A 25739-nucleotide genomic window follows, 5' to 3' on the forward strand; every position below is an offset into this window, starting at 1 on the left:
GAAACTTGAGAACACTTTTAACCAAGAGTCCTGAGCTAAACCTATCTTAGAAAGCAAACTGGGAAGAAAAGTTTCCCTGGGATGCCACGTGTCAAATCCAGCCCCCCCCAAGGCGAAGATGGCTTTGAAACACACACACACACACACACACACACCCTTCCTTAGCAGAAACAAAGACCAGACACCTAAAACACGAATGGTCTACTTTTCTTGGCGAGCAAGCCACAGCATCCTAGGGATGAAGATGTTAGACTCTGAGGTAACCCGAGAACAGAGGCAATCTCTGTTGCAGCATGGGGGGGGGGGGAATCAAACAAAACAACCTAATCCCACACATACACAGTATTCTCAACACAAATACACTAGAATTATGAATTTTAAATCCTATCTTTCCAACATCTTTATACTTAGCAGTTTTTTTTTTTTGGGTTTCCTTGGCTCAATCTACAAAAATGCACCCCACCCTATTCTTCCAGTGCCCTCAAGGTTGCAGAAGTGCTGGCCTGTGCATTCCACACCTTCAAGAGGGAAGGGACTGTGAGCTCCGTAGAGGAGCAGAGGGTTGCTAGAAAGACATGCAAAGATCTGAGGTAGATAGAAATTACCACTTCACAGGCTCAATCCCTGCACAAGAGAATACATTCAACTGTAAAAAAAAAAATGAAAAGAAAAAAAAAGATGAGGTAGGACTTAAGCAATGTTGTACTTCTGTTTTCTTTAAAAAAATAAAAATAAAATAAAAAAGGGGAGAAAAAGAAATATCCCTGAGACAATTTCTTCTTTGTTATTCAAAAAAAGAGAGAGAGAGAGAGAGAGAGAGAGAGAGAGAGAGAGAGAGAGAGAGAGAGACGCACCACACACACACCCTAAACACAGAAACCCAGAAGATGGATTAGAAGATGAGGATTCGATTGTTGCCAAAGTCCACCACGACGATCAATCCATCTGGGGTGACCGCGATACCTGAGGGGCGGTCCATCTGCCCGAAGCCACTGCCTTGAGCACCAAACTTGCACAAGAAGTTGCCATTGGCCTCAAACATCTGCACCCGGTGATTTCTGGAATCGGCCACAATGATTCGACCTTCCTGGTCCACAGCTACGCCCTGTGGTCGGAGGAACTGTCCATTGTTGCTGCCCTCTGAGCCCAAGAAGCGTGCCGATTGGCAATCAGGGTGAATGACCAGAAGCCGGTGGTTGTTGAAATCAGTGACGACCAAGTGACCCTCGTGGTTGAAAGCCACACCCCGTGGAGAGTCAAAGTGCTTCCAGAGAGCCCCCTCGAAGCCATACTTATTCAGGAAGACCCCATCAGGCCCAAACAGCTGGATGCGGTGGTTCCTGGTGTCTGAAACCAGGATCTTGCCCTCAGAATTCACTGCTACATCCCAAGGGTAGTTAAACTGCCCATTCTTGGTTCCTTTCTCACCAAACTTAAGGAGGAACTGGCCCTCAAAGGTAAAGATCTGGATGCGGTGATTGTCTTTGTCGGCCACTACGATCCTGCGGGAGGCATCACAGGCCACCCCGGCTGGCCGGTCAAACTGCCCAGGCCGGGAACCTAGGGTACCAAACTTGTGGTGGAAGGAGCCGCAGGGCTTGAACACCTGGATGCGGTTATTGCTGCGGTCGGCCACGATGATGTAGCCCTCCTTATCCACACTCACGCCCCAGGGCCTGCAGAGCTTGCCCTCGCTGTCACCCTCGCTGCCGAAGCTCAGCCCGGGGAGCCCGATGCCTACATAGCTGCGGCCGGACTTGACCACTACCTTGAAGGGGCTGTTCTCTATATGCTGGTTGCACAGGGTCACCGACACCAGATGCTCCCCCTCCAGCTGGGGCCTGTAGCTCACCACGTAAGTCCCATTCTGCTGATCACTCACTTCTGCACCAAACAGGTTGCCATCGGGGCCCAGGACCACAGCTGACATCAGGTCACCCCCCGAGAGGCGAGGCTCACCATCATGGTCATAGCCCACCACAGTGAAGGAGGCTACTTTGCCCTGAAGGGCTCGCTTGATGCCGTCTCCTGTGGCCTTCGTGAGCGGGGCAAAGGCCCCGCTGCTGACGAAGCCAAAAGACTTGAGAGCGAGGTACAATGCCTGGTCGGGGGGTGTGAACATAACTCGATCATCTTCTTGGGGCTGCAGGAGGCTGCGGATGGTCTTGAGCTCCTGCACCTGGGCAAGCATCCGGTCTCGGGCCAGCAGGATATCCAAGGCTCGGCCCTCTTCCAGGACCTGCTGGACGGCACTGACGGTGCTATCCAGCTTATTGAGGTTTTGACGAAGCTTCTCCACCTGCAGGTATAGAGATTTAGCCTTCACCTGCCTTATCTTCTCCACCTGGACAGGGAGACAGGAAACAAGGACAGACTTAGAACCAAGCAAGGAGAATATGTGAGAAACCCACGGTGGACCTGGAGTAATTTAGGCACAAAAACCTAAATTATGCAGAAATAGATTTTATCTAACGAAACAGAATGGATTTTCCCCCTTGCTCTTTGCCTTCACATGGTCCCAGTTCCCAGGTCTAAGCAAGTTGTCCCTCACCCCGATTAGTGACTCAATTCACAGGCCTGCCCTAGCATCAAGATTTTCTCTGGGCTAGGAAAGGCCAATGAGCCGGGTGGTAGTGGCACACGCCTTTAATCCCAGCACTCGGGAGGCAGAGGCAGGCAGATCTCTGTGAGTTCGAGACCAGCCTGGTCTACAAGAGCTAGTTCCAGAACAGGCTCCAAAAACCACAGAGAAACCCTGTCTCGGGGGAAAAAAAAAAAACTATATATATGGCCAATGAAACTTTTCTGAGGTATAGATTTAAAAATAAGCGAATGTGATTGTTTTAATTATGTGTGAAAGGGCCAGATCACCTGAAACTGGAAATAACAAACAGTTGTGAGCTGCCGTGCGGGCGCTGGTTAATAACTGAACCTGGGTCCTCTGGAAGAGCAGCCAGGATACTCAACTGATGAGCCATTATCTCTCCAGCCCTGGGTCTCCTGAGTTGGACTAACTGGAGATGACCCACCCCGAAAGCACCAGCACACACATTCACATCTCTGTGCTCTGGAATGTGGGTGTCACGTGACTAGGAGTTTCAAGTCGTGTTGCTCTTACTTCTCCATGACAATGGACTATAAAACATAGAATAGCGCATGCAGGGGGGCTGGAGAGATGGCTCAGTGGTTAAGAGCATTGCCTGCTCTTCCAAAGGTCCTGAGTTCAATTCCCAGCAACCACATGGTGGCTCACAACCATCTGTAATGAGGTCTGGTGCCCTCTTCTGGCCTGCAGACATACACACAGACAGAATATTGCATACATAACAAACAAACAAACAAACAAACAAATAAATAATTAAAAAAATTAGCACACGCAGGCGCACACACACACACACACCAAGCACAATAAAAAAAAATGGAGGAGGTGGAAGTGTCCACAAAACAAGGAAGTTTATTTAAGAACAGGGATTCTAGGTAAGTAGAAATGATCTCGTAGTACACAGGACGCATCTTCAAATCCCCCCACCAAAACAAACAAACAAACAAATCACTGTACGGTTGGACACACTGACACCAGCACTTGGGAGACAGAGGAAGGTGCATCTCTCTGAGTCTACACAAGTGAGTTCCAGGATGGCAAGGAGGCTATACAGATGCCCCCAACTCAAAAAAAAAAAAAGAAAGAAAGAAAGAAAAAAAAAGAAAAAAGTTCTACAGAGAGCTTGTGGGAAAGAAGAACCAAAACAAGGGCCCAGAACTACCACAGAAGTCTTTTCCATCAGGAAATCCAGACATGGATTTGCCGAAGCAGGTCTCATATCCTGACACAACGTTTCAGGGTATAACTGTACTAGGAAGGGGCCGGGGGCCGGAGAGATGACTCACTGGTTAGGACCTACAAGGGTAGGGCCCCAGTTCAGTCCACACAACATCCCTGTTGGGAGGCTCACAGCCATCTGTAACCCCAGCTCCAGCCCCATCCTTCTCTTCTGGCCCCTGCACACCTGACCCAGGACCCAGGTCAGGCTGCTCACCAGAAACTCCAGCTCTAGGGCGAACTTATGCCTCCACAGGCACCCACAATCACATATACACACAGCTTTTAAAAATGAAAGTCTTAAACTAATTTTATGGGTCTTTTTTGGGAACTAAGATGCTATCCCTACCATAATACCAGGTCAAAGTAAGCTACCCAACAGAGGAGGACTCAGCACAGCCCAAGAATCATGGTTGAATACCAGCCCATAGGTAGCCATAGTCAACCTTAACTAGCCGTTTTTCTTGGGTGGGGGAACACACAACCAGAACAGCTAAAATGTTATATGGGTAGGGCGGTGGAAGTCTTCACAGCTGACTTTTATCTGACAGCCCACCCGTGTGCACTCAGAGCTCTTCCTAGCTTTCAAAAGGAAATGGACACGGACACGGACACGGACACGGACACACACACACACACACACACACACACCCTCTCCCAAATAGAGGAAGTCCAGCCAGTCAGAACACCAAAAAACTAAGGGCTGTTTCCTCCCCACCCCTCTGCTAACGAGAGTTTTGACTGTCTCCCTCTTGTCTGCCTCCTTTCCAGGGCAAGCAACAGAAAACCTGAGCCCTGCTCCATCCTGGCTACTGGGCTCTTCTGAAAGGGTTTCTTGTTTTGCTACGTGAGTGACACCTAGCATTCCAAGGACGCCTCCTTCCCAGCTTAGGGCCCGGGCCTCAGATCTGAGATGAGGCTAGACTCAGGGAACCGGCTGGGGTGGGGACTTGCGACATGCACCTCCTTACCTTCCATAACAGCTCGCACTCACGCTCTTCCAGGGCCTTCTTATGGCGGGCTGTCACAGCCTTGACCTCTGCCTGGACCACCTTCGCCTTCATCTCCACCTGCTCAGCCACCGTCTGGGCCTGCTCAATGCTCAGCTGGAAAAGCAAACAGATCCTTTAGGTGCTGGAAGGAACCTTGCCTCTCACCCAAGACCGAGCTTCCGTCAGGCCCACGGGGCTTATGCTAGGACAACGTTGCTGGCACCTGCTGAGGTGTAACAGAGTTGCTGGTGAGAGCTGGGTCTGTGTCTCGGAAGTGGCACCTCCACTGAGTACAGACTATGATGGGAAGCTGACAACAGAGCAACCATTGTAGGTGGGTCTGTGTGAACACTGGGAAGGACCATCGGGTAAAAACCTACAGCTCTGGGCTCTCTACAGACTTCAGACTTCTTGGGCTTCCTTCCTGAACCTGAAGGAAATCTTGCAAACCAGGGAAGTCCGTGAGGGGGAGACACGACAGGGAAGGGTGGGAGGATGGACGACAGTTAGTGGCTTCTCCATACATTTACATCAGTTGTCAGTAATCCCCCTAACCCAATAGGAAGCAACACAATGCGCACTCTGGGAGTATCACCTGATCTAACCTAAGAAAACCATCGATCACACCCTGTAGTCAGGGGCCCTTCATCTTACACAAGCCCCGGTGTATCAGCTGGCTAAATCAGACATATTGTTCATGAAAAATTAATCCAGGAGGCCTGGTGTGTTCGTTAATAATACATGAAGTATCTCAAAAAAGCCGCAAGGATTTCTTTGAGGCACTGAGCAGTTAAATCAGGATTTCGACCCGACTGTCAGAGGAACCCTTTTTAGAGCAGCTGATCCACCCAGGTGGGTACAGCAAACACAAGTCGTACAGCCAGCACGACAGGGAAGCAATGGGCAGGTACCTGCTCAGGCAGAGGGCTCTCTGAATACGAGATGGGAGGTCTTCTGCACCTCAGCAGGTAGGTGTTTTATTAAAGTAACCCAAGTTCAAATCCCAGCTCCTATTAGTTCTAAGTAGACAATTACCAATCCTCTCTCGAACCCTGGTGGATGGCTAACATGAGAGAAACCCAAGACAAAACATGCAGAGAAGCAAGCAACGGTGAGAGCAGAATGTCACTGTTACGCAGGGTTCAGCTCCTGGCTGATAAAAGAGATGTGTAAGAAACCGAGGTGGCAGGGCTGAGGTGTGGTTGGGAGGCAGGTGGATCTCTGTGAGTTCAAGGCCAGCCTGGTCTACAAGACCTAGTTTCAGTACAGGCTGCAAAGCAACACAGAGAAACTGTCTCAGGAAACAATATAAAATAAAACTATTTTTATGTATGAGTGTTTTGCCTGTGTGTATGTGTGTGTGTATGTATATATATGTATATATATATATGAATCACGTGTATGCCTAATGTTGGCAAAAGTCAGAAGGGGGCATTAGATCCCTAGAAGTGGAATTACAGATAATTGTGAAAGACCACACAGGTGCAAGGGGTTGAACCCAGGTCCTCTTAAAGAAGCAGTAAGTACTCTTAAACACCAAGTCATCTCTCTGGCCACTCCATCTTAATTTTTTTTTTAAAATTTATTTATTATGTATTCAGTGTTCTGCCTGCCTGTATGCTGCCGGCCAGAAGAGGGCACCAGATCTCATTACAGATGGCTGTGAGCCACCATGTGGTTGCTGGGAATTGACCTCAGGACCTTTGGAAGAGCAGCCAGTGCTCTTAACCTATGAGCCATTTCTCCAGCTCCCATCTTAATTTTTAAAAATTTGTTATTATTTTAATTATGTGTCTGTGCACACACGTGTGTATGAGCACATGCGTGCAAGTTTCTTCAGAGTTAATCTTAACTAATTAGCCTCTATGAAGTCTGTATTTCTAAAGCAAGTTACCTTCCAAGGGTAATCCCTAAGTGCAGAAGGTAGAGAGGCAGGCAGGCAGACCCCCCCCCCCCAAAAAAAAGCTGCAAGCCAAGCACTAAAACAGTAAATGTAGAATGACCAGCACCACTCTTTTTCAGATGGTTCACTAACACCCAGGGCCAACAAACTGATCCAGCTATAGTTTTTTTGTTTTTAATTTTTACTCAAGACAGGAGGACAGGGTCTCTGTGCAGCTCTGACTGTCCTGGGACAAGAACAAGGACAAGCAGGCAAGCAGGAGGGAGAAGTGAAGGAGGAAGAAGAGGGGAGGAGGAAGCAGGAGAAGCGAGCAAGCAGGGAAGACAAAGCTCTGTAAGTGTGCGACTGAGGGGCCAACAAGTTAGCTCAGCTGGTAAAGGTGCTTTTTGCAAGCTGATAGCGTGCATTCGGCCTGGGAACCCAGGGGTGACTTGACAGGAGAACCCCACCAAGTTCTCTGATCTCAATACAAACATGGAGGTCCTTGCCGTCCCCACATACAATTATCTAATAAAATATAGCAAACGTCTGTTTAATAAACTACTATTATTATTATTAATTATTATTTTTGGTTTTTCGAGACAGGGTTTCTCTGTGGCTTTGGAGCCTGTCCTGGAACTAGCTCTGTAGACCAGGCTGGTCTCAAAACTCAGAGATCTGCCTGCCTCTGCCTCCCAATAAACTAATATTTTAAACACCTGACACAAGCTTACTTTTGTTAACGAGACACCATCTGTATGACACTCACCATCTTTATTAAGGGGGACACAGGCCAGTCTGGCAGGGGCATTTTCTCAGTTGAGCTTATCTCTTGTTTTTATTTTGGTTTTTCGAGACAGGGATTCCCTGCGTGACAGTCCTAGCTGTCCTGGAACCAGCTCTTGTAGACCAGGCTGGCCTCAAACTCACAGGGATTCACCTGCCTCTGTTTACAGAGTGCTGGGACTAAAGGCGTGCACCATCACCGTTCTTAAACTGACAGAGTTTATCCCTTCTTAAGCTGACACAAAGCTAGTCAACATACTATGCAAAAGTCATCTTATGGGATAAACGGATTCCCTTGCCCAGCGGGGACCAGTGGAATGCGGGAGCAATGACCATTTTTCCCTGTCGGGTGGACAAGTGTGCCCTCTTTTGACAAATTTTACTATTTGTGACTCATTTGTGTGTCCTAGCATGTCCCCAAAGACCTGTTTAGGCCTCATCCAGCTGTACTGAAGATACGTATCTTCCATCAGGTAGAGGGATGGAAAGTTTTTATGACACCGAACAAGTGCAAAGCATTTGAGCAAGGGTCACCGCATTCCTAAGGGTGATAAAAATGACTCTGTAGACGTGCGATGGGCAGTCCTGAACACACTCCAGCAGGGGCTGGGTCTGCAGGGCGCTGGAATGGGGCCGGGAAAATAACAGAGAGAAAAGGGGCTCAGGTGTCGGTCTTTTAGCTTAGAGAGATCTCCATGCCAAAGCCCAACTCCACAGAACATTTTCCCTTTTTTTCTTTTTTTGGTTTTCCAAGACAGGGTTTCTCTGTAACTTTGGAGCCTGTCCTGGAATTAGCTCTTATAGACCAGGCTGGCCTCAAACTCACAGAGATCCACCTGCCTCTGCTTCCCGAGTGCTGGGATTAAAGGCGTGCACCACCACCCAGCTACATTTTCCTTATTTTAAAAACATGTTTCTATTTTAATTTTGTGAATGAGTGTTTGTCTGCATGTATGCCTGTGGACCGAGTATAGGGAGTGTCCAGAGACCAGAAGGAGGCCTGGAGCTGGAGTTACAGACAATTGACCCGGTGAGAGGAACTTAACTTGGATCTTCTAAAAAGAGCAACTTTTTCAGCTGTTAGATGGCAACAGAGCTAACCTCAGAGCAGAAAGGATGAGAGGCCTGGACAGGGCGACTGTGCATGCCGGCTAACTCCTGCGTGGCAACCACTTCATGTGAGGTAGGCTGGGACCAAACCTGTTTCCAGGGTACAGCCAAGAATCAGTCACACTGGCCACGTGGGAACCTCGAATGCACACCTAAGACTCTCAGACTGGAAACAACAGGCTCCTACCATCCACTCTTCAGACTGCTCACCTCATGTGACCATTCAAAACAGCCATAAGCAAAATAATTTTTCAAATTTTATTTTTAAACATTTAAAGAGGTTTTTTTTTTTTAATGTCAAATGGTTTGATCTCCAGTCGAACACTGACGCGGACCACCAACTTGGTCCTGAGGCCTACGCTTCAGATTTGTGCTTAGACAGTTGAGCAGGACATAAAATGCTACACCTCTATTCTTTTCTTTTCGCCTAGAACACAATCATCTACAGAAATGAGATTTCTCTGTTTTAATCACTCCTTTAAGGGGACAACACATTTTTTAAGCTTAGACTTCTTAGTTAATTGTGTGTGAGACTGTTTTCTTGTGTGTGTGTGTGTGTGTGTGTGTGTGTGTGTACCATGCGGCATGTCCCAGAAACAGGAGTTACAGATGGTTCTGAGCTGCCACATGGGCCCTGCAAACGAAACCTGGGTTTAACCACTGGGCCATCTTCTATCTCTGCAACCTCTCCATCCATCCAATCTTTTTGTTTTGTTTTGTTTGTTTTTGAGAGAGATGGTTTCTCTGGTGTAACAGCCTAGCTGTTCTGGAACAAGCTCTTGTAAGACAGACCAGGCTGGTGGTCTTGGACTCACAGAGATTGCTTGCCTCTGCCTCCCGAGTGCTGGGATTAAAGGCGTGTGCCACCACCGCCCGGCCTGGCCAGGCCATCCAGTCTTGAAAACCCATTTCTCTCCCCAGAGTGGTTGGGCCCACAAAGAATACACAGCATCAATTCTATCAAGTTCATTGGTCTCTGTGGGCAGAAACTGGAGAGCGGGAGATGGTGGCATCCACCAAATCCCAGCGTTTGACGAGAGGCAGGAGAAGCCCCGAGGACAAAGCCAGCCTGGCCCAGTAAGTCAAGTTTTGGAATAGTCAGGGTCAACAGGAAGACCCCGTCTCATTTTAAAAACAAGCACCAAAAGCAGAAAGGGGGTATTTAAGATCATGCGAAGACTTTAGAAAGTAGATCATGTGGCAGCTGGGGAGAGGAGCGGGGTGGCTGACGGATGCCTGCATTGGGCTGGACCCAGAAAGGGGATCATACCGTGTCATCATCACCCCCACCACACCCATCCATACCCACACACCCCAGCAGCTCTCTGAGTCCCGGGTCAGAAGCAGTGGCTAGGAACATCATACTAAGCTAAACAGTTCCTAGGGAATTCTAACTGTAACAGTACAAAAGAAGACACTTGGCATTTATCTGCGGAGACACAGGCACGTCAGCACAAACCAGAACAAAAGAGATACACTAACTTAAGGGGGGGGGGGGGGAACCAGACAGACACATGACTATACAAGTGTTTTGTTTTGGGCCTTGAGATGTAGCCTCCCTCGTGTGGCCAGGGCTTGCCTGGAATTCTAGAGTTCCAGGTTAAGAGACACCAGCCCCTCAGATGCACAGGCATTTTAAAAGATGGAGAGGGGGTTCATCATGAACAGCACTAGCTACTCTCACAGAGAACCCAGGTTCGGTTCCCGATGTCTACTGGACAGCTTTCAACCATCTGGAACTCCCAGTTCCAGGAGCAAGCTGACGCCCTCTTCTGGCTTCCAAGAGCACTGCACACAGAGACAAACACATAGGAAGTAAAAATCTCTCCAAAAACGGACTGATAAAGTACCAATTCTGGTGGCAGGAACTGTCATTCCAGAAATATGTTCTTTAACCTGTATTTAAACATCAGGAGAGGGAAAAAAAATCTAATCAATCAGAAAAGACAACGCGGACGCCACACACACAAACCTGTCGGCTGCTGAAAACCTGATTCAGTGAGACCTGCAAACCCAGCCAGGGGTGACTGTGCACACCTGTAACCCAGCTCTGCAAGAGTGAGGTAAATCAAACCCATCAACAGGGCACTCTCAAATCTGTAGTATACCCCCACACAAGATGACTTAAAACATTTTTTAGCCTAAATGATTCAAAAATGTACCTAAACGAGCTTCCTATACAATTTTGGCTGGAAATGTAGCGGTGTTTCTAGTCTTTCGAACTCATATTCATGGAAAACGTGTCATAATTTCCTAAACACTTGTCACGTAGAACAATAGACAGGAAGAATTAACATCAATCAGCCATGTATAATACACCACTGCTTGACACTGTAGAACTCAGACAGCTGTCAAAATGTCACACACACGTCCCTCCCCAACCATAAAAGGAATGATGGGAATTCAAGGACAAGGGTTTAAATCACAAGGGCTTTATGACCCAGGGACAGTTCAAGACTCCTGTGTAAGTAAATCTGTGTATCAAATACCTGTGCCTAAAGAGCATCAGGCGCACAGCCTGCAGTCCAAACGAAAACCAATGCTTGCTAATTCGGGAAAGCAGAACCAAACCTCGGCAAAGCTAACCACGCATCTGCCATCCTCTGGACACTGTTGGGAGCCCCCCAGAGACCTTGGCTGCTTGGGTGTCACACACTACAGTCCCTTTGGCTCTCTAGTGCAACCTGTCCTCCAGAAGGGACACGGGAGGTTTGAGTGGACAACTGACCTGGATAGCTTGGCGGCCCTGCTGGGCATCAGCCAGCAGCTGGATGGTGAGAGCCCGCGAGTCCTGAAGGGCATCCTGGAGGTAGGCGAAGCTGTGACCCCCGTGGCGGCCCAGCGTGCACTCTCTGCAGATGGGAACAGAGCAGGTGTCGCAGTACAGATGCAGAACCTGAGGACCAGAAACACAAGTGTGAGCACGCGAGGTAGCATAGCCCTAACTCTAGATTCAAACAGTCCTCCTCCAAACATGGTGCGCCCCCTCCCTCATCAAGACAGACAAGACTGCCATAGGTGCACACTTGATGCCTATTGCCTCGGACCAGAGGGGAATCCCCACCCAAGTGCCGGACGGCAAAGTCGGGGATCATATAGGGTAGCCCTGCTGGCATACGGGTGGGGAAGAAGGGGGCTCCCTGTGTCTCAACAGAATGATATGGAAGGTTCTATGATCTCTTGTCTGTGGTTAAAAGTCTGAGTGAAAAAAAGAATGAAGCTTTTGTAGCCACTCCTGTACGTGAAGCAAGATCAAGAGGTAGTATGTACCCCTCTTCTAAGCCCTCAGCCAGGATGGCCAGCACTTGTCTGTCTCCTGAGCACTTGAGCGAGCTACAGGACGAACGTTAACATCGGCCTGCCTCTTGGCTTTCTTCCCTCTGACAAATTATTCCAAGCAGTTGAACCTGGGAGGCAGCCAGGCCAGGGGATCAGCGTTCCCTAAGAGTTCGTGTGCTTGGGTGAAGAGAAGCCCTGGACAGCCTTCAGCTGCTGACAGGCAAGAGGCTCTCAGGAGAGGGCTCGGCATGGAGACCAGCCACTCTCCTCCCTCTGTGATCGTCCGCTGGGTTGATTTCAAGAGCAGCTGGGGGCGGGGGAAGCTGACACGCGACACAAGGAATCAGTGCGTAAGCTGCATTCTTCGCCACACGCAGCAACACACTTAAATCTCCACGTGAAGACAGGAGGTGGTGTGGAGACCACACAGCGGGCACACTCCAAGTCGAGCAACGGGCTGGCTACCCAAACACATGACAAAACGCTCCATCTTGTCCAGATCCTGGAAGGAGCCAGGCTTTAAAGCCAGAAGGTCTGAGGCTGAGAAAGAACCACAGTGAGTGGCCGCTGTCTCCCATGCCCATCTGCTGCCCTCACAGGTGCCTGGTGGGGTGAAACATGCCTGTACCCCAAGATATTCTTCTTAATCTTATAGAGGAATGGAGTCTGAACAAGGAAACGTGACTGCGATCACTTTGGGTCACTTTTTAACCAACACAGCAGACTATAACCAGGCAACGATGTGATGTTTTAAGCAAGCTAACCCTCCAGACATGACCTGGTCCTCCTTGTTAGCTAATCTAAAAATCCAAGAGAACTTCTAAATGGCCAACCAAAAGAAGCTGAGCTGAATAACCGGGAGCAACCCCTCCCTCGCAGGCTGCAGTGTGGTGTGAAAGTTCTGCTGGGTTGGGCTTTCCTGCTGCACGCATTCCTCCCCTAGGCTCCATCTGCCTAGAGCAAAGTGTGAAAACCTCCCACCAGAAGGTGCCTTTTAAATTAAAACAGAATGGGCTAAGGTCTCCTTCTTCGCCAAGCAACTCTGGGGTGGCTGTGTAGACTGACCAAAGCACCCTCGCTTTCTTTCCCCAGAGGTGAGTCTACAGGGCTCTCTACAAGAGAGAGGCACTCCCGGCTTCTGAGCCTGGACCACCTGCCCTGCGGCTTCCTCTGGCATGCTTGAGCTTCTAATCTGAGAAACAAATGGGGTCTGGTGAGGTCCCTCAGGAGACCTTTTCCAACCTTCAAAATCCCAGGAATCAGCCTGTCTGGGAACTGGACAACAGGAAGCAAAGGGTTTTCAAGTAATTCTGGGCTGAGATAAGAAACGGTGCTGCGCAATCGTCCGTCCGCATGTTAAGAAACTCCCAGGCCTTTAGGCTTGTCAGTCCTACAACAGGGCTTATGCAATGCCAGGCCTAAAAGCCCCCCCCCCAACCCCCGCCCCAGGCCTTACAGAAACCTGGAAGGACTCTAGGGAAGAGAAATCCCAGTCAGAACCCACAGTGCTGTCAGGAGAACAGACATGAAGAGCCCAAAAGCAACCAATGAGACAAGGGAGTCCCAGTAAAATGCGGCCCGGAATCCTATCCCAGGTGGATGAGTCAAGGGGGTCCCACGTGAAACGCGGCCCGGAATCCTATCCCAAGTGAATGGGAGAGCGTCCAAGGAGCCAGGGTAGACAAGCTGGGAGGGGCAGTGGCAATCAAGAGGAATCCACAGATGCACAGGACAGCCTCCGCATGTTTATAACAAATAAACTGCATCTTCAAAAGACCGTGAAACAAGATCGATTTTTAAGTCTTCTAGTTAGGAGCGGGAGTTGAAATTTGGAAGCCTTCCAGGTTTACTCACCTGCCATTTCCAAGAAGGGGGGGGGGGGGGCAGAGCTTTAGAACTAAAGACGTGCGATCAACAGGGAAGGAATAGCACCGGGAAACTTTCAAAAGTCAGACGATTAAAGGAATAGACTTGGGGCTGGGGAGATGACTCTGGGTTAAACGCCTGCTGCCAAGCCTGACAACCTGAGTCTGTTCCCAGGACCCACACATGGAGAGGAGATCAGACTCCACCAAGTTAATCCTGCTCTCCACACAGCCTGCCTCTAAAAAAATAAAATAAATGTAGTTTAAAAATATACTTGGGAAACCACAGAGAAACCCTGTCTCGAAAAACCAAAAATAAAATAAAATAAAATAAAAATATACTTGGGGGGGCATCCTTGGAGCCAATGTTTAAGAAAAAAAAAACAAGGAATAGACTGGGCTAGGTAGAGGAGCCAGTGACCTCAAAAGTGACAGCCCCTACTAGGGAGCAGGAAGAGAAGTGGAGTCCCCTAGTGGCAAGAATTCCTGCTGCCTGTTTAGGGCTACCCTGGCAGATGCATGGACACGCCCCCTCAGGCCTGGCGACAATCTGGCTGCTCTAGCTAAATGGAGCTGGCCTGACCTCTGACCCTCCCAGTGACCACCCCCTTCCCTGCCCCCAGCTTCTAGAACGTCCCACCCCTCCCGGCCTTCCTCTCCCAAAATTTCTAAAATACCAAGCAGAGACAAAGACCCAGGAATGCGGGCCCAGCAGGAAAGGAACAGGGGGTGGGGGAGGCTAAAGAAAAATAAATAAATAACAACACAAGGTAGGCAGGCTGGCCAGGGTACCTTCTGAAAGAAAAGGCTTTGTTGGTGAACAAGATCTTGTGTGTATAGCTTTCTCCCTCCCCCCACCTCCATCCAGCACCAGCTGGGACACACACGTCCGGGGACACGTTGGGGAAACGCGGGCCATAGTTCCCAAACACAGCGGCCCACATCAGTGAATCAGTGAGAAAGGGGGAAGGGCAGCTGCAATCACCACGTGGTTTCGAGTTTGTCAAGACGCCTTAGCTTGGGCACAGTGACAACCACTGTTTATTGTTTTACTTACTTAAAAAAAATTTAAGCACAGTATTCCTTAAAATGGCTCAGGACAGTTGTTTGTCTCTCACAGAGCAAAGTCTCAAGCACACACTCGTCAGTGACCACCTCCCATTCCTGAAGTATCAGGCAGTAAGCACAAAAGCCCAATCCTTGGCCGCACACGGACAACGGAGACTCACTTTAAAAAATCATAAGCCGCGCTCCGGAACCATGAAAAACATCTTTAGAACACCAAAACCAGGCTTTACGGCTTGGCTGGTGAGGAGGCTCAGGGAAAAGGTGATTACTGCCAAGCCTGGCCACCGGAGTTTGAGCTCAGGGACCCATGACTCCAGCAAGTTGTCTTCCGACTTCTGCAGGGGCGCACACACCACAAACAAGCGGTCGCAGAAAGAGAGAGGGGAAAAAGAGAGGAGAACTGTTAAACTAAAGGGCAAGCAAGCCCTCTGGGCTGGGAAGCCTGGGGAGAGTGAAGGAAGCCACGCACTCAACCACTTTGCAGAAAGAAGGGCAATTCACAACGCTGCTGCTAGGGGATGTGGTGGCTGGAGCATGCTTTTAGTCCCAGAACTCGGTAGAGTCAGAAGCAGGAGGATCTCACATAGCAAGTTCCAGGACTACAGAGAAATCCTGCCTCTCAACAAACAAAAACAAAAGAAACAAACAGAAGGACTGGCCTCACTGTATTGCCAGTGCTGGCTTCCAACTGTAGTACCAAATCATTCTTTTCCATCCTCTGAAATGGCATCTCTCTCTCTGGACAGCCATGGCACGTGCTGCCGTGAGCCCTGAATAGGGGAAATTTGGGGGCGGGAGAATGCCTACTGAGGTCGGTGGGAAACTTCAGCAACCCCAGCACTGGGAGGGGGGGGATGATATAGAGGCAGTTGTTCTAGAATTAAATATCTATCTGGACTGCATGAAAACTGTCTCGATATATAAACAACAGAAACAAACCTGGGCTGGAGGATGGCTCAACCATTAAGGGCCAACTCTTACGCCCTTCCTTGGCCTCCCAACTTAACACACAGCATGCAAAATATCCATACACATAAAATAAAAATAAAAAAACCCAGACCAGGCGGGGCGGTGGTGGCGCACGCCTTTAATCCCAGCACTCGGGAGGCAGAGGCAGGCGGATCTCTGTGAGTTCGAGACCAGTCTGGTCTACACTGCTAGTTCCACAGGACAGGCTCCAAAGCCACAGAGAAACCCTGTCTCGAAAAAACAAAAAAAAAAAAACAAAAAAAAAAACAAAAAAAAAACAAAAAAAAAAAAAAAAAAAAAAAACCCAGACCAGAATGGCCTCGAACCTCTCAAGAGCTGAGATTAAAGACATATACCACCACTCAGCTGAGACCAACTTTTCAAACAAACAAAACAACCCTCCAGTCTGTTGCCTGATTTTAACGACCTCTCAAAGTACCCCATATTCTAAGCATAGTGCTAAGGATGGAATCCACGCCTTGCACACGCTGGGCCTTGCACACGCAGGGTGAGCGCCTACCTGCGGTCCTACTCAACTCAGATCAGACACTGTGACCCAGGCTAGCCTGAAACCTGCTTCATCTCCCTGTTCCTGTCTTGACCAAAGTGCTGGCATATTGGTGCTTGGGTCTTCACTTGCTAAACCTTCTGAAATGTCCTCGGAATACTCCATTCCTGAATAGTTTCAGAGTGTTTGTTACATGAACGAATTATAGCCAGTACTTGGTAATAAAAATTAGAATGTGAAGAGATGGCTCTGTGGTTAACTCTGCACTGCTTTTCCAAAAAGACCCAAATTTGTTTATTTTTGGGGTGGGGATGTGTTGAGACCGAGTACTATATACTCCTGGAACTCATTATGTAGACTAGGCTAAGCACCAAATCCACCGAGGTGCTGGGATTTGACACCAGGCCCGGTCCCACAATTTCTTTACATGAATAACATTGTTGAGCAGTGTTGTTTTGGGGTTATTTGGTTTTCCGAGACAGGGTTTCTCTGTGTAACAGTCCTGGCAGTCCTGGAACTTGTTCAGGACCAGGCTGGCCTTGAACTCCCAGAGACCCACCAGCCTCTTGCCTCCCAAGTGCTGGGATTGGATTAAAGGCGCGCGCCACCACCTCACAGCTTGTTCAGTGTTTTATAAACACAAATGGGGTTGTGAGTGCCTCAGTAGATGTGGGCTGCTCACCACCATCTGAGGACTGGAGTTCAAATCCTGTACCATGAGTAAAAAAGAAGAGACTCTCTCCCACAAGCTGCACCTGATCGCTAACGCGTACTTGAGTGACACACGTGCTCCGCTGGACTTGTGGTGGTGACACCTGTGATCCCAGCACTCCAGTGGATTCAATATTTCAAGGTCATTCTCAGCAAGTTCCAGGCCAGTCTGGGTTGCAGGAATCAAGTCTCAAACAAACAAACAAACAAAAAACTGCGCCTGAACACCTTTGGTTCCAGCAGCTGGAAGGCAGAGGTAAGTTGAGACTGACTTAGTCTTACATTGAGTTCCCAACCAACCAGAGCTACACATTGAAACCCTGTCTCAAAAAATAAAGGCCATAAATAACTAAAAACTCCCCATCGGCTAGCGAAGCATGCTGTGAGCACACCCAGGAGGTAAATAAGAAATGGGTTACTGCTTCAGTCAACTACAAAGATGAACTAAACAGGCAACCCTCATCCTGGGGAGAAGAGCTGGAATCCAAAGAGGGAGTACAGCGTAACTCCACTCAAGATGGGTACAGCAAGGTATAAAGCAAAAACAAGCACGGGAGAAACAGGGCTGAGGGCTTTAACACCATCACCCAGAGAGAGAGGTGGGTCACAGGGGAATGTAATCAAACGAGCTCCCAACCCCCAAACACTAGCTCTGGGAGATCCAGTGTCCTCTTCTGACTAGGAACTAGGTAGACCTACACATGTAAATAAAACCAAAAAAATTAATAACAAACCCTAAAAAAACTGATTATACTTGTATCCCATAACAACAGGACTGGGTGGGACTCAGACTCCTCTGCCGCACTCTCTATAATAAGGAACACGAAATGAGTTAGCTCTGGTGGCCCCACAAAATCTCTTCAAATGGTCTGCCACCAGTCTGTCCACGATGTCCCATTAGCTCTTACTCCCCCTCCCCCTTCACCCCACTCCTCACTTTAAATCCTATCTTAAGTTCTATCTCACCCAAGGCAAGCAAGGACCAACTCCCTGGAGGCTTGGGGAAAAAATTTTAAAAAATTTTAAATCCCCAGTCCGATTTACAGCACCCTTGGCCAGGGGGTCGCACAAAGCCTGTGAAATCATTAGCGTCCCAGCTGCTGCCCGGCAAGCATCTGACCTCTGGTGTTCTAATGAGCGGTTTAATGCGGCTTCCAGGCGGAAATAAGAGAGATCTGTGCAAACGCAGAGATCACCGCACGTGTAAATTATAGACTTTCACCTCAGGAAGGATATCTGAGTCTCTGTTCCCGTGGCCTCCAGGGCTGTGAGAGCAGGTGTAGTTAAGTCAGCTGAGTTCACGGCAAGAAGGGCACTTGACTGTAGAACAGAGTGGACTCCATTGGTGGCCTGAAACTCAGCGCCCCCCCCTTCCTCGTAAGGGGACACTGCACACCTGAACCTTTCACCCCCTCAAGTAGCCAAAGCTTCCTTCCGATGCCCGCTGCCCGGCTGGTGGGGTGGGGGCAGTGGAGAGGAAAGCACACAAACTGGCCAAGATGAGGAGAAAGGGGGAAAAAAAAAACAAATACCAATAGGGCGTGGGGTATAATTTTAATGAGTCACATGCACGCATGCAAGCAATGCAATTAGTTGTCGTTTTTGTTTTTGTTTTTTTAAGAAGCCGGCTAGATGTTTCAGCAGTTAAGAGCCAGTACTGCTCTTGCAGGGAGTTCAATTGGGAGCTCGGGTCCTGTAATTCTAGTTCCAGGGGATCCAATGACTCTGGCTTCCCAGGACACCTGCACATACCCCCTTCCACATACATACACAGATATACACATAGATAAATATGTATGTACATACATACATACAGCTAGTAGCCTTCCTATCAAATGTAAGAGAACCATCTTTGCACTAACTTCCACGTCCTTGTAGCTGGGCTCTACCATTACACGGTTGCCTCTGGCTGGTAAAAGCTCTGGTTCCTTCCCTGAGAGCCCTCAGTTCCCGGTTACAGAACACATTCATTGGCACTGTAAGTATTGTTCTAAATCTTGGTGTTTACAGGACTCTGTGTAACTGTGAAGGGGACTATTTCACAGCCGACTCCATGTGGCCTCTCAGCTGTTAACAACAGGACATGTCCCAGGAAGCAAGACTGAGATAGACCCCCCAACCTCAAGAACAAAAATAGAAGCTAGCCTGGCTATGGTAGGGACTAGAACCCTAGCAATCAGGACGACTAAGGCAGGGGGATTGCTGTGAGGTTCGGGGTCAACCTGAGCTAGTCTCAGGCCATCCTGCCTTCAGCTTGAGACATTATCAAACACAAAACAAAAACAGAACCAGCAGCCAGTCATTCCCAGCAGAACCTCCTCATCTACCCCCAGAGAGTCAGGAAGCCCAAACCATCTATACTGTAGACCACCAGGCTTGTGGTGATCCTCCTGCCTCAATTTTCCAAGTGCTGGGATTATTGTTTTACACCACCAAACCTGGCTTGTTTTACTGGGAAAATAAAGAATGAATGTCATGTCTCAGATGAGATTCCAGCTCAGTCTCGGTGCTGGACCATGGGCCTGGGTAATGTGCAGGTGAAGAACCTCCTCAAATGACCTGGTGCCGGCTAATTAACGGCTAATTAACGTAACTGAGAAAGGGGCCACTTGAGGACCCCTGCTCAGCCTTAGAGGTGCTGACAGAGCCTCTCTCCCCTCTCCACTTCCCCAGATAGCATCGGATCACCTCAGAGGGAGGGGGAGAGGGGAAGGGAAGTGGAGGGATGTCCAGAGGAAAACAGGCAGGAGAGGAAGGGAAGAAAAGAGAAAAAGAAAATCAAGTCGGCCAGGGTGAAATAAAAGCTAAACCAGAGCTGGGCAGTGATGCCACACTCCTGTAATCCCAGTCCTTGGAAGGCAGAGGCTGGGGGATCAATCTGTGACTTAGAAGACAGCACAGAGCAAGTAAGCTCCAGGACAGCCAGGGCTATATTCGCAGAGAGACCCTGTCCTGGGGGGGGGGGGAGGCTAAGCTAGTTAAAACTAGCTAAATTGGGTCAAAAATCTAAAGCTTCAGAAGAAAACTAAGCACAACAACCTTCAGAAAGGTTTCTGGGGGTTCCTGAAGTCCCTGCATTTGGTCTTGTACTGATGAATGTTACTTCTATAGGGACTAGCAGAGACGTGAGAAAAGGGTGAGACAGAACACACACGACAAGGGCTGGAGATGCAGCTCAGCTGAAGCACTAACACACAAGAATCCCGGCAGCAGGACTAGAGGTTCAAGGTCATCCTCAGTCATAAAATTCAAGGCCAGCCTGGACCATACGCAAGTGTGTGTACACACACACACACACACAGAGAGAGAGAGAGAGAGAGAGAGAGAGAGAGAGAGAGAGAGAGAGAGAGAGAGAGAGAAACTCTGAGGCTGGGAATGCATGCTCGTGTCCCACAATTTGTAAGGGGCTAAGTGACAAGCTTTAGTGTGTCAGGAAGGCCGGGGTGGCCCCAAGGCCAGAGATGCAGCTCCACTGGTTTAGTGCTCAGTGGCCTTACACACGCAAAGCCCAGTATCACCTAAGTAGATGTGGTGGCCTGTGTGCCTGGAATCCCAACACTTAGAAAGTGAAGGCGGGAGGGGCAGAGGTTTGCAGACTCAATGCCAGCCTGAGCTAGGGAGACTTTGGGGAAGGAGGCACCCGCAAGACCTTCGGCCACCATTCTCCAGCCTAAGTCTTCTGCTTGCCTGCTGGAAAGAATGCGCAGAGATCCCAGGGGATGCCACTAGGATAGGTGTGCTGACTGACACCCTCTGACACTGCTGTGGGCCAGCTTTCTTTGCAGGCCAGCAGCTGCCCATCTCCACCGAGGAACCACACAGTGGCTGATCCTTCCTGATGGCAGATTCCAACCCTGCACCCTTCCTCACTGTGCTGGGCTCCGTCCTTCCTTCCACGTATGTGCTCAGGTCACAGTCCAGCAAACCAGTGAGGGGACCAAAAATAAAATTGGGCATGGGGTACCATGCTGGGGGGAGGGGAGAGAGGCATGAGTCTGACTTTAGTCACATGTGCAAGCAGAGATGAAGAAGGAAGCTTCCAAGAGTAGACGCTATTCCATATCACTTCCCAGAACAGTAACAGGCAGTTTAGGTTTTTTTTTTTTTTTTTTTTTTCCCCCTGCAATCTCTCCCCATGCAGAGGACAGAGCCCTTTAAAAGGCCTATGTCCCTGTGCTTGGGTAAAGCAAGTTAGCGCCCACCCTGCCTGCCTGTTGGTCAGCACCAGAGCTGAACAGGCCCTGCTCATTCAGTCGGGTGGGTTCCACGGGATGCCACCCCACTGCCTTTGGGATTCTTTCCCTTACACTGTGCACTTCGACCACCTACTTAAATCCTCCTGGTTAGTCCACGGGAGGGGCGCTCCCACCAGCTATTTACGTGGCTGCCTGGCTCCGGGCACAACATGGCTTCCTCAAACACTTCCGGCTACTGCAAGTGGTACTGGTTCACCTCAGTTCCATTCCCTTCTTTGTCTTGGGTGGGGTCTCCCTGAGTTGTCTTGGCTGGCCTTCAGCTCAAGTGATTATCCCACTGAGGAGTCATTAGATCCACACGTGTGTGTGTGTGTGTGCGCGCGCGCGCATGCGCGCGCGCGCGCCACCCTAGAACTTAAACAAGGCTGTGTTTTGTTCACTACTTAAGTGTAGCCCCAGAAACCAACTAGTAGTCCCACACTCACTAAACACTTGAGGAATAGAACAAAGGAAACAATAGTTTTCGGTAAACAACGATTCAATTAGTGACACGGGCTGGAATCTTCCCAGAGTAAAACTGCGGCAGGAAAGAGTCAATGCCCCCTTACCTTCTCAGTCATTTGATGGGGAGTCTCCAGAGTGAGAGGCGACTTTAGTATCTATAGCAACTGCAACACACAGAACCCCTACACACAACACACAACACACAACACACAACAAAGCCAGGAGGAGGAAGAGAGGGCGGGCCCGGCAGAAAATGACAAACCCAGCTAGTCCACTAGGAAGCATGGATAAAAATGTAGGCTGTGTTAGGGAACTCGCTCCAGGCAGGAAAGAGAACCTTCAGGCTTCACCCTAAAAAGCTCCCTCCTGCCCTCGTGGCCAGGCCTTGCCACCTGTACAGATCACAGCTGTAGCGTGGCACAGCACAGGGAGGAGCTCAGCATGGGTGGAGCACAGGGCAGGTGTAAGTGCTGGACCTCATACCGTCCAGTTGGGAGAGTACACTCAAGGCTTCTCCCTAGCCCTGTCTACTCAGCTAATTCCATCAAAACGGGGAGCTGCACCCTTACCCCAGCCTTAGTGGAAAAGTCAGACTCCCCAATACCGGTGTGCCATGCATAGCTTCCTAGTCCTCGCAGCCTAAGCAATGTTATTGAATTTCTTTCTGTAAAGCTGGGAACATGGCACTCAGGCAAGTAGTCTACCACTGGCTGAGCAATGCCCTCTGGGGCTGGAACCCTGAGAGAGCACTAGCTGTGCTCACGGAGTTACACTAACACCCACAGCCTCATTTCCCTTTCCGGAGTTACCCAGGTGGTCTTCCACCCTCCAGTCTCAGCATTCCGAGGCTGGGACAGGACAAGCCACCCTCTTATTTCTTCATTTTTAAGGCCAGAAGAGGCTGCTGGGTGGTGGCACTCAGGAAGCAGAGGCAGATGGATGTGAGATTGAGGCCAGCCTGGTCTACATTAACGTCAAGGACAGCCAAGCCAGGACTATACAGTGTGACCTATCTCAACCGTTTGAGTTTCACATACAGAAACGTTTTCTTAGTGACCGTGAGGGCCACTTACCCCAGCTAAAGCTAAAGATAAATCAGAGGCAGTGTATATTTAACCGGTGGGCAAGCGGTCACAGAGCAGGGCTGAGCCCTGGCACTGCTCCGCCCTGGTCACTACTGAGGTGACTACTGGATGACGAATGGCCTTACATGATTTTAGTCTGCTCAAGGCCACAATTAGGAGGCCGCCCCAGGTCACTGCAGAGACCAGTGGGCTCCTCTGCCTCGGCAGGGCAGGCTGTAACACGACTCCTCTCCAGACCGAGCCAGTGAGGCTCCTGCGGTCCAACCATCGCCACAACCAAAGACTACTTCTTTGTTGAAGTCGACAGCCCAGTGGCTCCCCATTCTGTTACAAACAGGTCGAGAATAAATTCCTCTTGGGTAAACAGGCCTGACGTCAATGGCTTGTCTCCAGAGCTTGGTAGGGTGAGATGTCCGGCCAGGTGCTGTCCCGTTCCCAGGTCTAGGCTCCTCTCTTATGCTGCATTCTTGCCTCTTGCAATACTGCTCCCAATACCTCAGATTTCTCAACAACCCCTCGGGGGTGAAAGTCAGCAGCAGAAATGGAGATGCTGGAGAGACCCAACCCCCACACTCCCTTTGGTCAGAGACCAGGACACCGCCCTCACTGTCTTTTTCCAAGAGGTGCCCCAGATGCTCCAGCCCAGGCCACAACACTATCCTGCTGCCAGAATCCAAAAGGCTACCGCCCCTGGGAATAGATGATCAATTTATAGTCCAAAGCAGAAGATCTTGATGAAATGACTGGCCCAAGATGGCAGCTGGTCCAGAGCCGTGCCTTTGTTCCTAGCCTCGCTAGAGGAAGACTTCCAGGCACATGCTCAGGCCAGAGCTTGCTGACCCCAAGAAAATAGGTTCTTCTAAGACTGGACAGTGAGGGCAGCACACTCTCCTCCAGGCCCTATTTTCTGGCTCCTTCAAATTATATAGCTAAGGGTAGTCAACAGCCTCCTGATGGTGAGCGGTCAGATTCCCATCACCAGGACTAAGGAAGATGTGGCCAGCCGGAGACCTATATGACTTTCACCAACGGTGGCTTGAAATTCAGACCTGCGAATGTGCCTGACTGAAGTCAGAGGTGAGGACCCGGCTGGTTCCCAGCGCTGCTCACACCATCTCAGTCCAGTTCCCAGGGACCTGGCGTGCTCCTCAAAACATGCACGCTTATGCAGGAAAATACACACATTAAAGAAAACATAAATAAGCCTGGTGGTGGTGGCACGCGCCTTTAACCCCAACACTTGAGAGGCAGAGGCGGGAGAGTCTCTTGAGTTTGAGGCCTTTACATACTGAGTTCCAAACTTGCCAGGGTCTGTCTCAAAACCAAGCAAGCAATTAAAACATCTGCACAGAGCAAAGACTTTTGATGATTTCAGGGGCCTGCCAACCCCCGTATGTGCGCTCTGCTCCCCAGCTATGTGTGCATCAACCTGTGTTTCAGGCCAGCCTGGGGCTAGAGATCCTGCCTATCAGTAATAAGGGCCCTTAATGTATCCCACTGGAGGACGCCAGTCTAGGGGAATGGACTGGGGAAAAACAGCCACAGGCTAAGCAGAAGTAATTTCTATTTACCTGGTCCTATCCAGGATCCTTTCTCTAATCCAGTATTCTCAACTTTCCTAATGCTGGGACTCTTTGTTGCTACTTCACAACTGTAATGAATGGTCATGTAAATACCTGCTTCTCGATGGTCTCAGGTGACCCCGTGAATGGTCATTTGTCCCCCAAAAGGGTTGTGACCCGTGGATGCTCTAATCTCTTACAAACAACCTTTCCAGTCGGGCAGAGTGTACCTAGCAGTTAGGAGGCCAATGTAGCAGAAACAGAAGTCCCAGGCCAGCTTGGGCTACATAATGGAGTCTAGACTGGCTCAATTTTTAATAAGTCCTAGGTGGCCTTGTGCTTGCTGAGTTCAGAACACACTGACAGTGGGTTTTGTGTACCCAAGGCCCTGGCTCAATCACATAACAAAAAACACCACTCCCGGGTATCAGAGGGAGATTGTAGCCAGGCTGACAATCTAAAGCGCCAACCCCCGCCCCCCAAAAAAACCAAGAATGTGCTGAGGCCTCCATAGGATTTGCCAAGAGCACCTCCTTACTGGTCCCTAAAGTTTTCAGTCCTGCTTCCCCAAGACCCCTTTTTCCATTCTTAGTTTTGACAGGTATGAGGGTACACACATGGAATCCCAGTACTTGGAAACAGAGTTAGGAAGACCTCAGAGTTCAAGCCCAGTCTTGTCTGCTTAGTCTAGGACAGCCAGGATGGGCTACTTAGTGTATCAAAAAACAAACAAACAAACACCCAAAGAGGGTGATGGCAAGGGATTGAAAAGGCACTGCATAGAAAAAAGCTACACACACTCCCAGGCACCATTGCCCAAATATTAGTATGAGGAGAATGTTTGCTGTGTAAGTGCTAAGCGTGAGAATCAGAAAGTGTCCTTTCTTAGGAGGGGACTGCCCCAGCTGCACGGCGTGGCCTGGAGACTCAACCTCAGAGTGGCGCCACACGGCTGTGCTGCTGGGCTGACAGTGCAAGGCCAGCTGACTTCTGGAGACAAGATAAGAGCTGGCAGGCCAGACCCTGCAGAACTCCCTAGGCAGGATTCCTCTGACCCCAGAACAAGAGGGCAGAGAGGAACAAGCCCCAGGCCCAGGAGCACAGCTGGAGACAAGTGTCCTGTGCTTGCTTGCAGAACACCAGAGGTATGAGCCTGTCAACCAAGAATCCAAGGACTAGGATAGCCAAGCTCACATGCAGCAAGGAGCAGAAGCTCCTCCATGCTCTCATGTCATTAGGACAGAGAGGGAGAGAGAGGAAGAGAGAGGGAGAGGGAGAGAGGGAGAGAGAGGGAGAGAGGAAGAGAAAGAGAGGGAGGGAGGGAGGGAGGGAGGGAGGGAGGGAGGGAGAGAGAGAGAGAGAGAGAGAGAGAGAGAGAGAGAGAGAGAGAGAGAGAGAGAGA

At 49.6% G+C, this 25739-nt stretch overlaps 1 protein-coding gene across 1 annotated transcript in view; it reads right to left on the minus strand.

Moving 5' to 3' along the window:
- Window positions 1-301: 301 nt before the first annotated feature.
- Trim71 (tripartite motif containing 71) overlaps window positions 302-25739 on the minus strand; it is a 53657-nt gene continuing 28219 nt past the window's right edge. The window contains exons 2-4 of the mRNA XM_050139648.1: window positions 11319-11486; window positions 4792-4926; window positions 302-2344 (exon numbers count right to left, since the gene is read on the minus strand). Of these exons, the coding sequence (XP_049995605.1) occupies window positions 893-2344; window positions 4792-4926; window positions 11319-11486 (1755 nt within the window). The 3' untranslated portion in view covers window positions 302-892. The remainder of the gene's footprint in view (window positions 2345-4791; window positions 4927-11318; window positions 11487-25739) is intronic.

This window comes from Alexandromys fortis, unplaced genomic scaffold (assembly GCF_014885135.2).
Source record: "Alexandromys fortis isolate MF-2015 unplaced genomic scaffold, M_Fortis_MF-2015_v1.1 scaffold_36, whole genome shotgun sequence".
Classification (NCBI taxonomy): Eukaryota; Metazoa; Chordata; class Mammalia; order Rodentia; family Cricetidae; genus Alexandromys; species Alexandromys fortis.